The sequence below is a fragment of the Erythrolamprus reginae genome, chromosome 1 (assembly GCF_031021105.1).
Source record: "Erythrolamprus reginae isolate rEryReg1 chromosome 1, rEryReg1.hap1, whole genome shotgun sequence".
NCBI lineage: Eukaryota > Metazoa > Chordata > Lepidosauria > Squamata > Dipsadidae > Erythrolamprus > Erythrolamprus reginae.
Genome location: NC_091950.1, coordinates 415,756,897 through 415,772,597, shown reverse-complemented (window position 1 = coordinate 415,772,597; position 15,701 = coordinate 415,756,897). Strand labels below are relative to the sequence as shown.

The 15,701-nt window shown below is 46.2% G+C and overlaps 1 protein-coding gene across 1 annotated transcript in view; it reads right to left on the bottom strand.

Moving 5' to 3' along the window:
- ACACA (acetyl-CoA carboxylase alpha) overlaps positions 1–15,701 on the bottom strand; it is a 312,028-nt gene that overhangs the window by 133,397 nt on the left and 162,930 nt on the right. Inside the window, 4 exon segments of the mRNA XM_070735330.1 lie at positions 2,509–2,655; positions 4,158–4,313; positions 5,847–6,050; positions 12,687–12,842. Coding sequence (XP_070591431.1) covers positions 2,509–2,655; positions 4,158–4,313; positions 5,847–6,050; positions 12,687–12,842 — 663 coding nt within the window.

Below are 15,701 nucleotides of genomic sequence, written 5' to 3'. Positions count from 1 at the left end.
TGACCCCCAACAAACGGTATGCAAGGGAATCCTGCCTGCCTCAACCAACATAGAGGCAGCACTTGGACATCCGTTTCAATAACCACTGACACATTATTATTATTTATTAGATATGTATGCTGCCCTTCTCTGAAAACTCGACCATGGTCATGACCATGGAGGATGCTGCAACGGTCCTAAGTGTGAAAAGCAGTCATAAGTTGTTGTTGTTGTTGTTGTTATTATTATTATTATTATTATTTAGATGATGATGATTATTATTATTTATTAGATTTGTAATAATAATAATAATAATAATAATAATAATAATATATATAATTATTAATATAATAATATATATAATTATATAATAATAATTATTATTATTAATTGTATTTATATACTGCTCATTCGGGAACGAACTCAGAGCGGCTAACAAGTGGGATAAATACAACAGTACTAAAATACAATCAAAATACACAATAAAATCAGTAATATAATAAAACAATATCCTAAAAAGAACCATGCGTATACAGCAGTCAATCTAATTCCTGCCCTGCCGGAAGACCCAGGTCTTAATGGCTTTCCGGAAGACGGATAGGGAGGAGATAGGGGGCAGTTGATTTCATAGGATTGGAGCCACCACAGAGAAGGCTCTTCCCCGAGGTCCCGCCAGCCGACATTGTTTGGCGGATGGGATCTGGAGTAGGCTGACTCTGTGAGCCCTTACTGGCCGCAATGAGGGAGGAGGCAGTCCCGTAAATAGTCTGGCCCTGAGCCATTTAGGGCTTTAAAGGTGATAATCAACACCTTGAATTGGGTTCGGAGACCGACTGACAACCAATGCAGCTCGCGTAAAGGTGGAGTAATATGGGCAGACCTAGGCAAACCCGTTATTGCACGTGTCGCTGCATTTTGCACCAGCTGAAGTCTCCAACCCCTCTTCAAGGGTAGCCCCATGTAGAGCGCATGGCGATAGTCAAGACGAGAGGTGATGAGGGCACATGAGACAAAGCAAAGAAACAGTCAAGGAGCAAGCCAGATTCCCCACCAACACTGGCAAGACTAACTACTGTATATAAACACGCACTAAATTCTACACTCACTAGCACTGGTGATCTTACATAGTTGGGTAGAGAAATGTCTGCAAGCGGACAGCCAAGCTCGGAGAGCGCCAAGGATTCCACAGAGCTTCCTGTCTTTGGTGTTGGGAGGACAGAGAGAAGATTCAATATTTAAGGGGAAAAAATCGAAAAACAATCTTTGAGATGCCAAATAGTTTACTGCTTTAAAAAAAAAAATCTCAACCACATTTTGAACATATGACTTCAGAAACAGAGTGATCAACGGTTGGAATTCTCCACCTGACTCTGTGGTTTCTTCCCCAAACCCCAAAAGCTTTGACCTTAGATTGTCTACAGTTGACCTCTCCCCTTTCCTAAGAGGTCTGTAAGGGGCGCGCATAAGTGAACCAAAGTGCCTATTGTCCTATTGTCTTTTTTTAATCATTACTTTCTATTTATGTTATGCTTATACAAACTACAATCCTATACTCGTTCGACAAACAAGCGAACAAAGAAACATGCCACCGAAAGGAAAAGTTTGCTGAGACAGAGAGAGAGGAAGAAAGAGAGAGGGGGGAAAGAGGAAGGGAGAGAGATGAAGGAGGCAGGAGGGAGAAAGAAAGAAGGAAGGAGGTAGAAAGGTGGAATGAGAAAGAGAGGGAGGAAATGAGAGGAAGAGACAGGGTGGAGAGAGAAGGGTGAAAGAGTGAGAAGGGAACAAGGGAGGGAGGGAGAGCAAGAGAAGAGGTAAAGAGGAGAAAGGAGAAAGAGAGAGCAAGGGAGAGCGAGAAGGGAGACACGGAGAGAGTGGGTGGAAGGATGGGGAGAAAGAGGGAGGGAGAGTAGATAAAGAGGAGGAAGAAAGGAGAAAGAGGGAGGGAGAGAGAGAAGAGAGACACAAAGAGAGTGAGTGAGAGGATGGGGGAGAGAAAGAGGAAAGGAGGGGGAGAGAGAGAGAGGAAGTAAAGAGGAGGAAGAAAGGAGAAAGAGAGGGAGTGCGAGGGAGAGAAAGGGAGAGAAGAGGGACACAGAGAGAGTGGGTAGGAGGATGGGGGAGAGAAAGAGGGAAGGAGAGAGAGAAGAGAGACACAGAGAGAGTGGATGGGATGATGTGGAGAGAAAGAGGGGAAAAGGGGGAGAGAGAAGAGGTAAAGAGGAGGAAGAAAGGAGAAAGAGAGGGAGGGAGAGGGCGAGGGCGAGAAAGAGAGAGAAGAGGGACACAGAGAGAGTGGGTAGGAGGATGGGGGAGAGAAAGAGGGAAGGAGGGAGAGAGAGATGAAGAGAGAGAGAAAAGTGAGAGAGAGGGAAGAGAGAGGGAAGGAGTGGGAGAGAGAAAGAGAGGAGAGGGAGACAGGGAGAGAGAGAGAAGGAAAGATAGAGAGAAAGAAGGAGAGGAAAAGAGGGGACAGGAGAGATTGAGATTTCTATAAAAATAGCAGGTAATAAACCAAAGAGGCCGACTTACTTCGTTCCCTCCAGGAAGCCTGTTCATTTGTACCAACTGGCCTTGGTCATCCAGGACAAGTTCCGTAAATGTCAACAGTTCAGAAGGTGGAGGAGGAGGGGGGAGATTCGCAAATTCCTTCATAAAGTCCCATAATTTGATCAGAGCCTGTCGGAATCAGAAGGGGGAGGGGAAAATGTTTTGACTATTTTTTTTTTTGCTTTTTCATTCTTTTTTCTAATCATGCTAAACTTGTAACAAGAAACTGAGATTCTGTATCCTGAACTTGGGACAAAATCAAACATACATTGCATATTGTGGTTTGTTTTTGGTCAACCTAGATTAAAGCAGAAAGCAAAAAAGCAAAGCCTTCGGGCTCCACTTTTGTAATGGGACAGAAAAAATACACATTGCAGCCGGAGTAATTCTGAAAGGTATTTAACAATGTAATGCCACTTTAGCTCAGTGAAATCCAACAAAATAAACCCCCTTTTTTTTGTTCTCACCCTGCACGTTGGGAGGGAGGGTGGAATGCAGTCCTTATTTGTAAAAAAAATGTAAAATGTATTTTTAAAAAAAATAGACTTATAGAAACATAGAAACATAGAAGACTGACGGCAGAAAAAGACCTCATGGTCCATCTAGTCTGCCCTTATACTATTTTGTGTATTTTATCTTATAATGGACATATGTTTATCCCAGGCACGTTTACATTCAGTTACTGTGGATTTACCAACCACATCTGCTGGAAGTTTGTTCCAAGGATCTACTACTCTTTCAGTGAAATAATATTTTCTCACGTTGCTTTTGATCTTTCCCCCAACTATATACCACTTCATGGTGCTTTACAGCCCTCTCTAAGCGGTTTACAGAGTCAGCATAACACCCCCAACAATCTGGGTCCTCATTTTACCCACTTCGGAAGGATGGAAGGCTGAATCAACCTTGAGCCGGTGGTGAGATTTGAACTGCTGAACTACAGCTAGCACTTAGCTGAGGTAGCCTGCAGTGCTGCACTCTAACCACTGCGCCACCCCGGCTCTGTTGAATGGGCTTCCGGTTACGACCTTCATGGCTTTTTAGAAACATAGAAACACAGAAGACTGACGGCAGAAAAAGACCTCCTGGTCCATCTAGTCTGCCCTTATACTATTTCCTGTATTTTATCTTACAATGGATATATGTTTATCCCAGGAATGTTTAAATTCAGTTACTGTGGATTTATCTACCATGTCTGCTGGAAGTTTGTTCCAAGGATCTACTACTCTTTCAGTGAAATAATATTTTCTCACGTTGCTTTTGATCTTTCCCCCAACTAACTTCAGATTGTGTCCCCTTTTTGAGTGTTGCCAACTCTTGTCATAGGCAGACAGGGCAAGTAACGGGGGCACAAGCCAAACTAGGATAGCAGAAACATCTTCCACAGTCATCCAGGTCATGGTGGTCCCAAAGGTGCTTTTTCAAGAGGCAACTGGACTTTCTGTTTTTTTCTTTGAAGACATTTCGCCTCTCTTCTTCAGCTCTGACTGATCCATCCATTTCCCACCATTCAATCAAAGCTGAAGAAGCTTCTTGGAGGAGAAGCAACATGTCTTCAAAGAAAAACCAGGAACTCCACTTGTCTCTTAAAAAAATAAAAGCACCTTTGTGGCACCTTCCACAGTCCTTACCTGCCGAAACATTTCAGGAATATCATATACGTAGGTTGTCCCCAGGGACTGGGCCTGGAATCTCTTTGACTGGAGTAAATCCTTCGTCACGTAAGGAGTATTGATCAGCATCCCATGTAGGGGCCCTTGCTTATCACCATAAGCCTGGAACATAATCTGAAAAGAAGAGAAGGAACATCCTGGATTAAATCCTGGATTATTGTTGTGAGCCGCCCCGAGTCTACGGAGAGGGGCGGCATACAAATCTAATTAATAATAATAATAATAATAATAATAATAATAATAATAATAATAATAAATAAGAAGAAGAAGAAGAAGAAATAAAGAAAGTATGGATCATCGACATCGCAATCCCAGGAGACAGCAGAATTGAGGAGAAGCAGCTAGAGAAATTAGTGAAATACGAAGATCTAAAAATCGAGCTGCAACGACTGTGGCATAAGCCAGTGAAAGTGGTCCCAGTGGTACTTGGCATGCTGGGCGCAGTGCCAAAGGATTTCAGCGGACATTTTAAAACCATCGGAATTGACAAAATCTCCATCTGTCAATTGCAAAAGGCTGCTTTACTGGGATCGGCAAACATAATTTGCTGCTACATCAAGCAGTCCTAGGTGCTTGGGAAGCGCCCAACTGGTGATGAAATACGAAATCCAGCATAGTGATCTCGTTTGCTGTGTTATACCGACATAATAATAATAATAAATCAAAACATTGTGATTTTTCTTCTTTTTAATCAATTAATCTGGATTCAGATAGGGTCTACATCAGATTTCTTGGAGGGCTGCATTAGGTCCTCAATCAGCTATGCTGGCTTGGAGAATTCTGGGAGTTCAAGTCCACAAGTCTTGAAAGTTGCCAAGTTTGGGGACCTCTGGTCTAGGGATACTGCATTGAAAGAGGAGCTGACAGTCACAGATAAGGTACATCTGTAGCAAGTGTTGTAATTGCCTCTGTACAAATCAATGGTGAGACCACACTTGGAGTACTATGTACTGGTCACCGCACCTCAAGAAGGATATAATGGAACTGGAAAAGGTGCAAAAAAGGGCAACAAGTAGGATCAAGGGAATGGAGCCCCTCCCTTATGAAACCAGGTTGCAACGCCTTGGTCTCTTCGGCCTTGAAAGACAGTGTTTAAGGGGTGACTTGATCGAAGTGTATAAAATCATGCATGGGATAGAAAAGGGGGATAGAGAAAAATTCTTTTCTCTATCACACAATACTAGGACGAGGGGGCCCTCCCTAAAGCTCATAGGTAAGAAAGTGAGGACAAATAAAGGGAAATATTTCTTCACCCAGAGGGTCGTTGGTTGATGGAATTCACTTCCAGAAGAGGTCGTGACAGCTGTCAGCCTGGATAGCTTCAAGGATTAGGCAGATTCATGGATGCCAAGTGTATCATAGGTGGTTATTGAAAGGGATGTCCAAGTGCCGCCTCTATGTTGGTTGAGGCAGGCAGGATTCCCTTGAGTACCATTTGTTGGGGGTCAAGGGAAAGGGAGGGCTTTGCCCTCTCTTTCTGCTCAAGATCCCCATGGACAATTGGTGGGCCACTGTGTGACACAGAATGCTGGACTCGATGGGCTTTGGCCTGTTTCAGCATGGCTCTTACGTTCTTATAAGGAGGCCATAAGCAAAGAGAAACAGTTTTCCCATTATAATCTTGCATTCATCTGATGGAAGACTTACCTGGGCAGTTCTGGAGTCTGTCACTTCTTTATACAGGCTTATGTCAAGGTAATAGCCAGATTCGTTGGTCAAGAACAGACGGATTGGAATAGCCTTGCCACTGGGGGCGAGCTGAATGTTAATCTTCAGCTCAGCTTGCAAGACCCGGAGTTTCCACAGACGGCTCCCGTAGCGCATAACCATGCTCCGAACAGATTCCTCGATCTAGGGGACAAAGAAGAGGGCGAGTGAGACATAAGAATTTGGGGACACACCACGCAAAGCTTGCAAAGTCATTCAGCCAGAAGATCAAGACCTGAAGTTGAGGATGTAGGATGGGGTGGGGTAGGGTGGGAGGGAGGGAGGGAATAGGGGATAGAGAATAGAATAGAATGGAAGGGTGGAGTAGAACAGAACAGAACAGAAGAGTTGGAAGGGACCTTCAAGGCCTTCTAATCCAACATCCCACTCAGGCAGGAAACACTACACTACTTCAGACCGATGGTTATCCAACATCTTCTTAAAAACCTCCAGTGTTGGAGCATTCACAACTCCCGGAGGCAAGCTGTTCCACTGATCAACCATTCTAACTGTCAGGAAATTTCTCCTTAGTTCTACATTGCTTCTCTCCTTGTTTAGTTTCCACTCATTGCTTCTTGTTCTACCCTCAGGTGCTTTGGAGTATAGGTTGACTCCTTCTTCTTTGTGGCAACCCCTGAGATATTGGAACACTGATTAAGCCTTTCATGCCTAGAGCAGGACTAGAACTCACAGTCTCCTAGTTTCTAGCCTGGTGCTCTAACCATTCGACCAAGCTGGTTCAGGAGTCCCTCCTATTATTTGCTGGAGGAGACTTTTCCACTCCCCACTGTTAAATAAATAAATACAGTGGTGTTTCTACCTACAAACGCCTCTACATACAAATTTTTCTAGATAAGAACCGGGTGTTCAAGATTTTTTTGCCTCTTTTCAAGAACCATTTTCCATTTACAAACCCAACCCTCCGAAACTGTAACTGGAAAAGGCAGGGAGAAGCCTCCGTGGGGCCTCTCTAGGAATCTCCTGGGAAGAAACAGGGCCGGAAAAGGCGGGGAGAAGCCTCCGTGGGGCCTCTCTAGGAATCTCCTGGGAGGAAACAGGGCCAGAAAAGTCAGGGAGAAGCCTCTGTGGGGCCTCTCTAGGAATCTCCTGAGAGGAAACAGGGCCAGAAAAGGCAGGGAGAAGCCTCCGTGGGGCCTCTTTAGGAATCTCCTGGGAGGAAACAGGGCCAGAAAAGACAGGGAGAAGCCTCCGTGGGGCCTCTCTAGGAATCTCCTGGGAGGAAACAGGGCCAGAAAAGGCAGGGAGAAGCCTCTGTGGGGCCTCTCTAAGAATCTCCTGGGAGGAAACAGGGCCTCTACCCTTCCTGTGGTTTCCCCAATCGCATTTTACATTGCTTTTACAATGATTCCTATGGAAAAAAATTGCTTCTTCTTAGAAACTTTTCTACTTAAGAACCTGGTCATGTAATGGAATTAAGTTCATAAGTAAAGGTACCACTGTATTGTGATGAGACTTGATTATTCCCTTTTTTTTCAGGTGGGGAGGGGGTTGTCCTACATTTGATTCTGCAATTGTATTTAGTCACCTTGATTTTCAGTGCAAGATTGTGGGTAATTGTGTGTTGTGTGCTATGGAGGCAGAAGAGGGAATGGGGGGATGTGTTGCCTTGGGAGGACTTCATACAAATCTCTTTCCCAAATGAACCAATCCTTTGATACGTTAATGGGGAAGGAAACATTAAACGGCAAAATTGCATCCGTAAAAAACAGCACTCACGCCCTGCGTTTCCTGCTGCCAGAACACCTTAAATCAACACGGGGATTACCGCCCGGAGGTAGGTTATTCTGCCATTTTATTAAACTTTCAAATATACTGCTGTTTGGTAAATAGTGCATATTAAAAACAAGGCAATTGGAAGGCAGGACTCGTGCTTGCTCAGAAACTGTCTCTGTTCCCAAGGACCATCTACAGGAGCGCTTTCCGCAGTATCGAGAACGTGGTACACCCAATTGTAAGTGCAACTAATTCAGTAATGGGCTGCAGCCGTAATGGTCAGGTCCGGTTGAAAAAACGGAGGCGCACACACATCTCTGTGTTCCCGACGCGTGCATGTTCTTCTGCGTATGAAGCAAAATCTCACGTGAGGATGCTCGCGTGTGAGATTTTGCCGATTTGGGGCATTTTTTGGCTTCTGTGCATGCGCGGAAGCAAAGAAATTGCTGCTAATCAGCATCAGACCAGAATATCTCCGGGACCGCCTTCTGCCGCACGAATCCCAGCGACAGGTTAGGTCCCACAGAGTTGGCCTTCTCCGGGTCCCGTCGACTAAGCAATCTCGTTTGGCGGGACCCAGGAGAAGAGCCTTCTCTGTGGCGGCCCCAACCCTCTGGAACCAGCTCCCCCCAGATATCAGAGTTGCCCCCACCCTCCTTGCCTTTCGCAAGCTCCTTAAAACCCACCCCTGTCGTCAGGCATGGGGGAATTGAAATGTCCCTTCCCCCTAGGCTTATAGAATTTATACATGGTATGCTTGTATGTATGAGTGGTTCTTTAAATTGGGGTTTTTTAGATTGTCTTTTAATATTAGATTTGTTTACATTGTCTTTTTATATTGTTGTTAGCCGCCCCGAGTCTTTGGAGAGGGGCGGCATACAAATCTAATAAATAACTAAATAAAATAAATAAATAAAAATCTCAGGAGTGTCCTCAAGCGACATTTCACTTCCTGTGCATGCACAGAAGCCAAATCTCATGCCGGCGTGCACACACGCGCATGCCAGACGTGCCCGCGCTTGTTACCGGGAGTGCACCAGTAGCGGCGGCAGCAGGCAGCCCTTCACTGAACCGGTTGATTGATTGATTGATTTGTTTATTTGCTGGGTTTTTGTTTATTTGTTTATTATTTAATTAATTTTTAATATTTATTTATTTATTCATTCATTCATTCATTTAGCTAGCTAGCTTTTGGGAGAAGGGTGGAATCCCACTTTTCATCTGAAAAGGCTCCCTAGAACACGGATAATGAATTTTGCTAAAATAAATCAGCCACACTTACCATATATTGTTAGCCGCCCTGAGTCTGCAGAGAGGGGCGGCATACAAAATCAATCAATCAATCAATCAATAAGAGGTACGGCACCAAAGAAAAAATACAGTAAATGGTGAAATAGAAGAAAATTGCCCCAAGCTCCCAATTTTTAAATGAAATTAATTATAGTAACAAGAACAACAGGAACAACATTTGGAAGATGAAGAAAAGCAAGTTTGGTGTTATGGTTAAAACATAGGCTAGAAATTGGGAAACTATAATTCTAATCCAGCCTTAGAGGCAATGAAAGTTGGCTGGGTGACTTTGGGCCAATCAGAAGGAGATGTGAGTTGTAGTCCCGCCTTAGTCATGAAAGCCAGATGGGTGTCTTTGGGCCAATCATTAGGAGACAGTGAATTGTAGTCCCGCCTTAAGCATGAAAGTTGGCTGGGTGACTTCAGACCAATCGCCAGGAGAAAATGAGTTCCAATCCATAGTCATGAAGGTCAGCTGGGTGACTTTGGACCAATCATAGAGAGACTATGAGTTCGAGTCTCACCTTAGGCATGAAAGCTGACTGGGTGACTTTGGGCCAACCACATACAAACACGCACACAGAGTTAGTTACGAAAATAATAAAGGCAGGTTATAAATATTATTATTATTATTATTATTATTATTATTATTATTATTATTATTATTATTATCATTATTATTTTGAAAAATGATTCCTGCCTGGGTACTTGTTTTGCAGCTAATTTAATTTAATTTAACTTAATTTAATTTAAATTAATCGACTTATAGAAACATAGAAGACTGACGGCAGAAAAAGACCTCATGGTCCATCTAGTCTGCCCTTATACTATTTCCTGTATTTTATCTTAGGATGGATATACCGTATATACTCGAGTATAAGCCGAGTTTTTCAGCCCCAAAAATGGGCTGAAAAACCCGACCTCGGCTTATACTCGGGTCACCACAAGAGGGCGCCGGGTGACCACAAGAGGGCGCACCGCGGGAGCCCGGCAGACATTGCTGGCTTGGGCGAGTGTGGGAAACGGCAAAGTGTGGTGAACCGAAGCGGCTGTGGCAAGAGTGTGGCAGTTGCCTCCTCTCCCCTGCTCTAGCAATGATGCCAGCCAACTGCAAGAGCGGAAAAGACGATGGGAAGCTGGTGAGGTCAGGGGGGGGGACTCATGAAGCAGGAATCCCCCCCCCAGTTCCCATCGTCTTTTCCCCTCTCGCACGCCATCGGAGCAGTTGGCTGGCAACTTTGCTGGACCCGGAGAAGGGAAGGCAGCTGCCTTACCCTTCCCACAGCCGCGTCACTCAGAGCCCCCTTTTACTTCCTGCTTGGAGCTCCTGTCGGCACCTTGCAGCTACCTTCCCTTCTCCGGGTCCAGCAAAGTTGCCAGCCAACTGCTCCGACGGCGTGCGAGAGAGGAACAGACGATGCGAAGCTGGTGAGGTGGGGGACTCATGAAGCAGGAATCCCCCCCCCTGACTTCCCATCGTCTGTTCCTCTCTCGCACGCCGTCGGAGCAGTTGGCTGGCAACTTTGCTGCGTCACTCGGAGCCCCCTTTTACTTCCTGCTTGGAGCTCCTGTCGGCGCCTTGCAGCTACCTTCCCTTCTCCGGTCCAGCAAAGTTGCCAGCCAACTGCTCCGACGGCGTGCGAGAGAGGAACAGACGATGGGAAGTCAGGGGGGAGGGGATTCCTGCTTCATGAGTCCCCCCACCCGACCTCACCAGCTTCGCATCGTCTGTTCCTCTCTCGCACGCCGTCGGAGCAGTTGGCTGGCAACTTTGCTGGACCCGGAGAAGGGAAGGCAGCTGCAAGATGCCGACAGGAGCTCCAAGAGAGAAGTAAAACGGGGCTCCAAGTGACGCGGCTGTGGGAAGGGTAGGGCAGCTACCTTCCCTTCCCCGGGTCCAGCAAAGTTGCCAGCCAACTGCTCCGACGGCGTGCGAGAGGGGAAAAGACGATGCGAAGCTGGTGAGGTGGGGGGGGGACTCATGAAGCAGGAATCCCCCCCCCCCGACCTCACCGGCTTTTCCCCTCTCGCACGCCGTCAGAGCAGTTGGCTGGCAACTTTGCTGGTGCCGGGGAAAGGAGGCAACTCACCCTTCCCACAGCCGCTTCACGGTGTTTCGAAAGACAAGTTCTCTGTCATTTCGTCATTTAAAATAGCCCGTCGAAGCCGTACATCCAGGAGACCAGCCTGTCGGAAAAAATCCACCTTGCCAAAACCGCACCACACATGTTTGTGGTTCACCAGGTGCAGTTTGGCTCCTGTTCTCTCCTTTAGCAATTATTCCAGTTCCCTGTTTGAGCAAAGGGCTTAAGGGATCATTAAGGCATAATAGATGAGTCTGCATATTTTTCTCCAGCTAAATGTGGTTGCTTCATTGTAAACTCTGGGCCGGTGAGAATTACAATCACTTGGCTTCAACTTTTACAATCTTGGAGGCTCAGCCTGGCTTTGGAAGAAACTGGTGAACTTAGCTTCTTGTCATTATTATTATTTATTTTTATTATTATTTATTAGATTTGTATGCAGCCCCTCTCTGTAGACTCATTAGTAGACCATGTGGCTGACATGGACAAAATATAGCAGCAACAACAACAACAAAATCAACAACAAAATCAACAAACAACAATAACAGAGTTGGAGGTCATGCTGATAACCTCACAGCAGCTAATGCTGAAGCTCTTCTTTGGATACAGATTTATTTATCTATCTATCTATCTATCTATCTATCTATCTATCTATCTATCTATCTATCTATCTATCTATCTAATTGGATTTGTATGCCATCCCTCTCCAAGGACTCAGGGTGGCTGACAGCATATATAAAAACAGAACAATAATGTAAATCCAATTAATGATGAGAAGGAATCCAGTTTTGAAGGATTCTAACTCTTAGGTTTTAGCTTTGTTGCTGATTGAGCTACTTTTTTTACTTTTTAATTTATTGTTAATATTGTTAATTTGTTTACCCTCTTTTAAATTTACAGAGTTAGTTTACTGGTTTTCTTTAAAATAAATATTCTAAAACATGTCTCAATTAATGTAATTTTATTGGTTTCCATTTTTATAAGTTACCAGTAGCCACTGCATTTTCTAACCTCGGCTTATACTCGGGTCAATAAGTTTTCCCAGTTTTTGTGGCAAAAATTGGTGCCTCGGCTTATACTCGGGTCGGCTTATACTCGAGTATATACGGTATGTTTATCCCAGGCATATTTAAATTCAGTTACTGTGGATTTACCAACCATGTCTGCTGGAAGTTTGTTCCAAGGATCTACTACTCTTTCAGTAAAATAATATTTTTTCACGTTGCTTTTGATCTTTCCCCCAACTAACTTCAGATTGTGTCCCCTTGTTCTTGTGTTCACTTTCCTATTAAAAACACTTCCCTCCTGGACCTTATTTAACCCTTTGACATATTTAAATGTTTCGATCATGTCCCCCCTTTTCCTTCTGTCCTCCAGACTATGCAGATTGAGTTCATTAAGTGTTTCCTGATACGTTTTATACTTAAGACCTTCCACCATTCTTGTAGCCCGTCTTTGGACCCGTTCAATTTTGTCAATATCTTTTTGTAGGTGAGGTCTCCAGAACTGAACACAATGTGGTTAAACTTAATTTAATTTAATTTAAATTAATCGACTTATATGCCACCCAATCTCCTGGGACTCAGGGCAACTAACGCCTGCACTACATTCTTTGACCCTGCTTAAGCAGAGTCGGACAGGGAAAGGGGACAAGGACAGCAAGGCAACCTACCTTTGAAGGGTCCATAATAACGGTAGGGACAAAGTTGAGGAAAATGTGGTTGCAGTCGGTGCGCACATTTGTGTTGTTGAAAGCTACTTCCAGCTCGTCCATGGCTTCTAATAGCAAGCGCTCCCCCTCGTTCTGGAGGTACTCAAACGACGCTTCCTGGGAAAATAAACTCCTAAGTTAGAAATAGCAATAGTACTTAGATTTATATGCCGCTTCACGGCCGTCTCTAAGCGGTTTGCAGAGTCAGCATCTTGCATCCCCAACAATCTGAAAAATAGTCATTTTATTTATTTATTTATTTATTTATTTATTACTTAGATTTGTATGCCGCCCCTCTCCGAAGACTCGGGGCGGCTCACAACATGTAAAAACAAATCATAAGCAATCAGACAAATTTAAAATATTTAAATATTTAAAAAACCCATATACTAACAGTCATACACACAGACATACCATGCATAAATTAAACGTGCCCAGGGGGAGATGTTTCAGTTCCCCCATGCCTGACGGCAAAGGTGGGTTTTAAGGAGTTTACGGAAGGCAGGAAGAGTAGGGGCAGTTCTAATCTCCGGGGGGAGTTGGTTCCAGAGGGCCGGGGCCGCCACAGAGAAGGCTCTTCCCCTGGGGCCCGCCAACCGACATTGTTTAGTTGACGGGACCCGGAGAAGGCCCACTCTGTGGGACCTAATCGGTCGCTGGGATTCGTGCGGCAGGAGGCGGTCTCGGAGATATTCTGGTCCAATGCCATGAAGGGCTTTAAAGGTCATAACCAACACTTTGAATTGTGACCGGAAATTGATCGGCAGCCAATGCAGACTGCGGAGTGATGGTGAAACATGGGCATACCTAGGTAGGCCCATGACTGCTCTCGCAGCTGCATTTTGCACGATCTGAAGTTTCCGAACACTTTTCAAAGGTAGCCCCATGTAGAGAGCATTACAGTAGTCGAACCTCGAGGTGATGAGGGCATGAGTGACTGTGAGCAATGAGTCCCGGTCCAGATAGGGCCGCAACTGGTGCACCAGGCGAACCTGGGCAAACGCCCCCCTCGCCACAGCTGAAAGATGTTGTTCTAATGTGAGCTGTGGATCGAGGAGGACGCCCAAGTTGCGGACCCTCTCTGAGGGGGTCAACAATTCCCCCCCCAGGGTGATGGACGGACAGATGGGATTGTCCTTGGGAGGCAGAACCCACAGCCACTCCGTCTTATCCGGGTTGAGCTTGAGTCTGTTGACACCCATCCAGGCCCCAACAGCCTCCAGGCACCGGCACATCACTTCCACCGCTTCGTTGACTGGGCATGGGGTGGAGATGTAAAGCTGGGTATCATCCGCATATTGATGATACCTCACCCCATGTCCTTGGATGATCTCGCCCAGCGGTTTCATGTAGATGTTGAATAGCAGGGGGGAGAGGACCGACCCCTGAGGCACCCCACAAGGGAGAAACCTAGGAGTCGACCTCTGGCCCCCCACTAACACCGACTGCGACCGGCCAGAGAGGTAGGAGGAGAACCACTGAAGAACAGTGCCTCCCACCCCCAGCCCCTCCAGCCGGTGCAGAAGGATACCATGGTCGATGGTATCGAAAGCCGCTGAGAGGTCAAGGAGCACCAGGACAGAGGATAAACCCCTGTCCCGGGCCCGCCAGAGATCATCCATCAACGCGACCAAAGCGGTTTCCGTGCTGTAACCGGGCCTGAAACCCGACTGCCGGGGACCTAGATAATCGGCTTCTTCCAAGGACCGCTGGAGCTGGAGTGCCACCACCTTCTCGACAACCTTCCCCATAAAGGGAAGGTTGGAGACTGGACGATAGTTGTTAAGTACGGCTGGGTCCAGGGAGGGCTTCTTGAGGAGGGGGCGCACAAGCGCTTCTTTATAGAGTGATGGAAAAACTCCCCTCCCCAAGGAAGCGTTGGTAATCTCCTGGGCCCAGCTCCGTGTCACCTCCCTGCTGGCCGAAACCAACCAGGAGGGACACGGATCCAGTAAACAGGTGGCAGAACTCACAGCTCCAATGGCCTTGTCCACTTCATCAGGTGTCACCAGATCAAACTCTTCCCAGACAGGTGGACAAGTACGTGCCCCAGTCACCTCGACTGACTCGTTGTCAGTCGACTCTGTTTTACAATTGGAGTCGAGGTCGGCTCGGATCCGAGCGACTTTATCAGCGAAAAACGTGTTAAAGTCCTCGGCACTACTCTGTAAGGGCTCCCCAACTCCCCCCTGATTAAGAAGGGAGCGGGTCACCCTAAACAGAGCGGCCGGGCGGGATTCCGCTGATGCAATCAAGGCGGCATGGTACGCGCATCTTGCCGCCTTGAGCGCCACTTTGTAAGTCTTAATAAAAGCTCTTACAAGTGTTCGGTCGGATTCAGACCTACTCTTCCTCCATCGCTTCTCTAGACGTCTCTTCTGGCGTTTCAACTCCCGGAGCTCCTCGTTGAACCATGGGGCTCTACGGGGTCTAGCGCCTCGGAGAGGTCGCAAAGGCGCAATCCGGTCAAGAGCCTCCGCTGCGGCCTTGTTCCAGGCCTCCGCAAGAGACTCTGCCGAACTGTGGACAAGTGCCTCTGGTATAACCCCAAGCGCCGTCTGAAAGCCCTCAGGGTCCATCAGGCGTCTGGGGCGGAACATCTTAATTGGTTCCGCCTCCCTGCGGGGAAGGATTGGAGCCAGGAAGTCAAGCCGTAGTAGGAAATGGTCTGACCATGACAAAGGCAACGCATCTAAGCCCCTTAGTCTCAGACCATTACTCAATTACTTTTTCTCCGTGCCGTTGTCATTTCAAACAGTCACTAAACAAACTTTTGTAAGTCGAGGACTATCTGTATGCATTTCTATTCAGCTCCTGATCTTCTTTAGGGTTATGTATCACTCAGAGCAGAATTACCAAAACTTAAGAGTCGGGGTTAGAATGCAAGCCCTACATGGGATCGGACCAGAATTTATTTATTTATTAATCAGATTTCTATACCGCCCCTCTCCGTAGACTCGGGGCGGCTAACAACAA